This window comes from Juglans regia, chromosome 7, assembly GCF_001411555.2.
Source record: "Juglans regia cultivar Chandler chromosome 7, Walnut 2.0, whole genome shotgun sequence".
NCBI lineage: Eukaryota > Viridiplantae > Streptophyta > Magnoliopsida > Fagales > Juglandaceae > Juglans > Juglans regia.
Window position 1 is genome coordinate 45,974,771 of NC_049907.1, and position 5,127 is coordinate 45,979,897.

Here is a 5,127-nt window from a genome sequence, read left to right on the forward strand (position 1 = left end):
GGAAAACATGTTTTTTTTTTATAAGTTGGATGGGAAAACATGGTTCAGTAATTACTCTTTCAGAAAAGCAGCATTTCTTATTTAACAACAGTAAGCAACCAAGATAACATCTACTTTTGATGTTTGTCTACAACAAAATATTCTTCACATCATTTGAAATATTTTCATCTCATTCTACATCATTGCCCTCTTTCTCAAGAGCGGTCTTACCATTGATCCCGGATACAAGCTCAGCTTCAACTGTTTGAGAAGGTAAGCGCTCGTACATTCTGAACCTTGATGGAAGAAGCTTACAACGACCCAAAGTAAGAGTCTGCCTAAGCTTCTCATAATTCCATCTTTGCTGAATATAGATAGCAATTGCAAGAATAACTGCTGTCACCGGTATCGCAATATCCCCAAACTTTGAGTAAAAATCAAAACTTGGGTTGACAAACTCATAATCTTCAGCAAAGAATGGATTACGAACGGGAGCTCTTGCATAATCATAAATGTGGGGGAACAGTCTGACAGCTGTGATTCCAATGAAATAGAGTTTCCTGAGTGGTTTACAATCAATCTGCCACACAAAATTGCCAATAAGTTGGGGGAGCAGGAAAAAATCTTGAACAAGACCCACATATTCTTCTAGTACTGTTTCCCATTCCTGCAGCAAGTGGGAATTTCTTTCCAAGATTAGAGTATGTGTTTTTGCCCGGAGAGATCTCTGGCTGGTCTTCGTACTATGAATGATTAGAACAATCATGAACCCGATCACATGGATGCTGAAGGTAGTAATAAGTATGCGCTTATCACTGGGGACACGGTGCAGTTCTAGAGGGGGGGCTTGTGTTAATAATCTAATGCGAGATTTCCACACCTTCTGGCAAAGCCTTAAAGTCAATATAAATGAGACCATTACAAGAAGCTTCACCGTGTAATCAATCATATGGAACCACTGATTATTCTCGAGTTCATAAGATTGCATCTCATAAGAATCGGAAGCCATTCTCTTGAAAAGAGCTTCTGCTCCTGTGATCAGCGGAAGGCTATAACCAAGAGCTTGGATACCTAGCATGACAAGGGACATATAAGGAATAGAAACCAAATTATGCTTCATGTAAAACAGCTGGCTAGAAATGCAAGCTATTGCAAATGAAAGGGTCAAAATCCGGAGGATTCCCTCAACAGCCCTATGAGACAGGATGTCTTCCCGCTGCTTCCTGTACATAACCGGAAACGTTTGGAGCTTGATTCTACTAAAGTGGAGGGGGTCATCTTCATTCCTTTTGCTGTTAATGGAAATCTTTGCCGTTGGATCCACTAACCAACGAGCTGTAGTGGGAGGGTACGACACCACCACCTCAATTAAACAGTCCATCCCAGCTTCAAGATCCATGCTTGCAAATAAGATCTTCCAAGAGGCTCGGACATCCCTGCAACCAACTAGATACATCTTCCCAACATGTGGATCATAAAGACCCTCCAAGAAAAGCACAGAAAAATTGTTATAAGCTTTTCCAGTAAGTGTGAGTTGTGCTGATACATTGAGAAGGAGCTGCTTTTCGGTGTATTCAGCCTTGGTGTGGTAAGGAGTCTCCTCTTCTGTGGTGGAACCATTTGACCAGTAGCGCCCAAATAAGGGACCAACTGAAAGAATTTCCAGTTGAACTTCAGTTTTTGGCAATCGAGGACTAGGAAATGGATCAGGAACTGCAGAGACATGAAGGGTGAGATCTTCTGAGAGAAGCGAAAGACTCACTAGGAATGCCTCTGTGTCTTCCAGTTTGGGGAATTGAAGCAAAGATTTCTTGATGACAGTTCCAAAAGTGAAGGGCTCATTCTCTTCTAGGATAGTACCGGCTTCATCAAGTTTTGAGTAGATGTAATATGGATGGGAGGCTTTAAAATAATTCCACAACTCCGTAGGCTGCACTATCTTTTCAAATGACAATGGGAAGTATGATGCGTTGTTCTTATCAAGGCTGGAAAAACTCCCAAAAACAATGCTTCGTTGCTTTATGGAAAATGAGATAGGTATGTACAAACAGATCCGGGAAGTGCAGCCAATCCCTTCACTGCCAATGAGTCCAAGGCAGCCAACCATGCAAAGCTGCCCACTGGAAGACTTCCAAATACCCTCAGCAGCAACAGTCATGTTGCTAACCCCAGACCTCACTGCTGCAGTATACTGATTCTCCAATGGAGGAACAGCTCTAAACACAGCTGAAACCATTGCAGAACTGACATTTCCCCGTGCAGCTTTTTGCTCACACTTTAGATTCTGGATATAGAGTTTAACATCTTTGAAACCTCCATCTGTTGCTTTAATCTCCTTATCCGATATATATGGACCCAGCTTACTGCAAAATTCATCTGTGCCATTGCATCTCCAGTTTGGCACAACTGTGAAAGCTTGGTCCCGAGTAACTTCTTCAAGTATTTCACAAAAATGAGAACCTTTATAGACACTAACGCCACCATTCATCAAGCTATCCTGGAATGGGTATCGATCACACGCTTTGGACACAACCTTTTCAGAAGCAAACTCATAGTCTGTTGACGTGCCCAGCTGGGACAAAATTTGAACCTCATCAAAGTACTTGGGGTTGGATTTTGGGTTTAAACTTCTCATTTCCCCTCGGATCACCCGGCTTGTCAATGTGAATGTCATGGGAAAGCGAAGAACCAGCAGAATTCGATCATCTTGCAAAAGAGGAGGCTGGTCATAACGCGGAATAGAAACCTTCACCCATTCCCATGGATCGATGGTATTGGGCTCCCTAGATGGCAACATTGCACTCCCCAACAAGCACAACACTCTTTCCCCGCCATTTTTCTTGGATTCGGTGTAAATCCCTTCAAAGGCAATAGAGAGCTGGGAATGACCGGGCCATATCTGAAAGTGTGGATTTCCATCAAATCCACTATCCGTAAATGAACCATCTCGTGTTATTCCCATACTTAACAACCCACTGACACTCACTGACTTCCTAGATCGACGAGTATGATCAACATCCTTTACCCAAAAAGAAACCAAATTTAATGGATCCGGAGTATCAGATGAATTCTTTGGAACTTCTCTATCATCAAATGGCATAATTGGAGCCTTACCTACCTCCTGACTCCAATCCCCATTAATAAAAAAGAGCTCCTTTTTAACAATATACACCTTGTTTTCTTCAGGTCTCAATTCAAAGGCAGAAGATAGAACAGAAGCACATTCTTTTTTCACTTCGTCTATTCTATCATAATTGTAGTTTATGGGATCTGCTTCTAGGAGTTCTGGATTTGCATAACCAAATCCGAAAAACAATCCACACACTGACCAGACAATAAAAGCAAAAGATGCAACTTTCATGATTCCAATTGCTCTGCCAGAAATTTCTATAAGACTAGTTCAGTTTTTGCAACAGAAATCATAAGCATAAACATGAACTTAGCTACTTAATTCGTTCCAGATGACCATGAAGAAGATTAGAGTAAATGAGAGAAAGGTCAAATCCAAGTTCATAGTTTGGATGCGTATGGAGTCAAATTAATTTGACATTTTGCTTGAGGAAGGCTAACCTGAACTTGGAATTGTTCCTTTGTGTCTTGTCGCTTAGATATCTCTGAATCGGAAACCCACTTTGTAGAACTCTGGATCTTAGGCTTGTAAAACCGTTCGGTACCCGTTAGAACTTTACCTCGGAGTTTGGATCTTGGGGAGACCGTGGAAGAGTGAAGTTGAAGTGGTTCTGGTGCAAGCGTCCATCGTCTTCTACATGTCCACACAACTTTCCGAAGCGCGTGTGAATCGATCGAGTAAATGAGAAATTAAAGAGGATAGAGATGAATATTTCAGTATTTCTTTTAATAATTCATCTCCCATCTTTCGGAGAGCGAATAGATTCAGTTTAAATTCAAAAAATGTTTTATTTCATCTCATTTTATTTTATTATTATAATTTTTTTAAATCTTAATTTAATTTTTTTAAATTTTAAAATAATAATAATATTAAAAAAATAATATTCTAACAATATTTTTTTCAACTTTCAACTTTTATTTAAAACCATCTCAGAATCTAAACCAGTCCTAATTCAATTGTGTTGATTAAACCAATGTTTTGAATACCTTACCGGTCAAGGTACTGAAACAAAATATTTCGATACTGGTACTGTTTCGTGTATTGTTTCGAAATAATCGATATATAAATAAATTACATATAAATACATATATATAAATTATAAATAGTCTAGTCTGAATTAAGAATAAAAAAATGAGTTTGTAGTTTAAAAAAATAAAAAAAATTAAAAGTCGAAATATCGGTCAGTACGGGTCGAAATACAGTAGACCGGTACGAAATATGTGTAATACATGTATCAGACCAGTGACCGATACGATATATTTCGACCGTACTAGTCAGTACAGTACGGTATTTAAAACAATAAATTGAACACCTAATTCCTAATTTATGAAGTTGGTCGATATGAAATTCCTTTACTTTAATAACTTTTTTTCTATAAACCGTAGAAATGAAACTATCTAATTCAAAATTTAATATTACCCGATATATTTATTCTTAATCAAGCTAGCTCGAAATTAATATAATCTTTTATAGTTAACCTAGTTATAATATACTCAGACATTGAGATATCTTTTCTACACTAACAGTAATATCGTCCTATAAGAATATTATGACTGTCCATTTAGAGGTTTTTATAAAATAACCATTCAAAAAGCTTAAATAGAACTGACAAAAAAAGAAAAAAAAAATATTTCCATTTGGTTTCTCAATAATTAATATTGATTTGAGACATTCATCATCACATAGTACAAATACTCCATTTAGGTCTATTGAATTTTGTAGATAATATGATTAATATCTCTGATCCAAATAAAAAGAATGTAATCCAATTATACATTATGTTGGGTGGTTGTTACTTAATAAGGATTTGGCAGACTGCTTGGTGGGATGTCGTGGTCGACACGGACTTTCTAACGCGTGGGCACTCTGTTTTGAGTATTTTTTAGGATAATTTAGTCATTTCAAGTTGCCTTTTTAAAATTCGACTAATCGTGATTCGTGACACTTGGGTTTTTTGTTTTTAAACGTGAGGGTAGTTCGGGTAGAATTAATTTGTTGACATACAACCTAACGTGGTT

At 37.9% G+C, this 5,127-nt stretch overlaps 1 protein-coding gene across 2 annotated transcripts; it reads right to left on the reverse strand.

Moving 5' to 3' along the window:
- Nucleotides 1–3,768, reverse strand: LOC108996310. Of its 2 annotated transcripts, none has more exons than XM_018972136.2 (2): nt 3,550–3,768; nt 1–3,353 (listed from the first exon to the last, which is right to left on the reverse strand). In XM_018972136.2, the coding sequence occupies exon 2, from the start codon at nt 3,338–3,340 to the stop codon at nt 170–172; it is 3,171 nt and encodes a 1,056-aa protein (XP_018827681.2). In that variant the 5' UTR covers nt 3,341–3,353; nt 3,550–3,768; the 3' UTR covers nt 1–169. The 2 variants fall into 2 exon arrangements, with proteins under 2 accessions (XP_018827681.2, XP_018827680.2); XM_018972135.2 differs by having other exon boundaries at nt 1–3,366.
- Nucleotides 3,769–5,127: the final 1,359 nt, after the last annotated feature.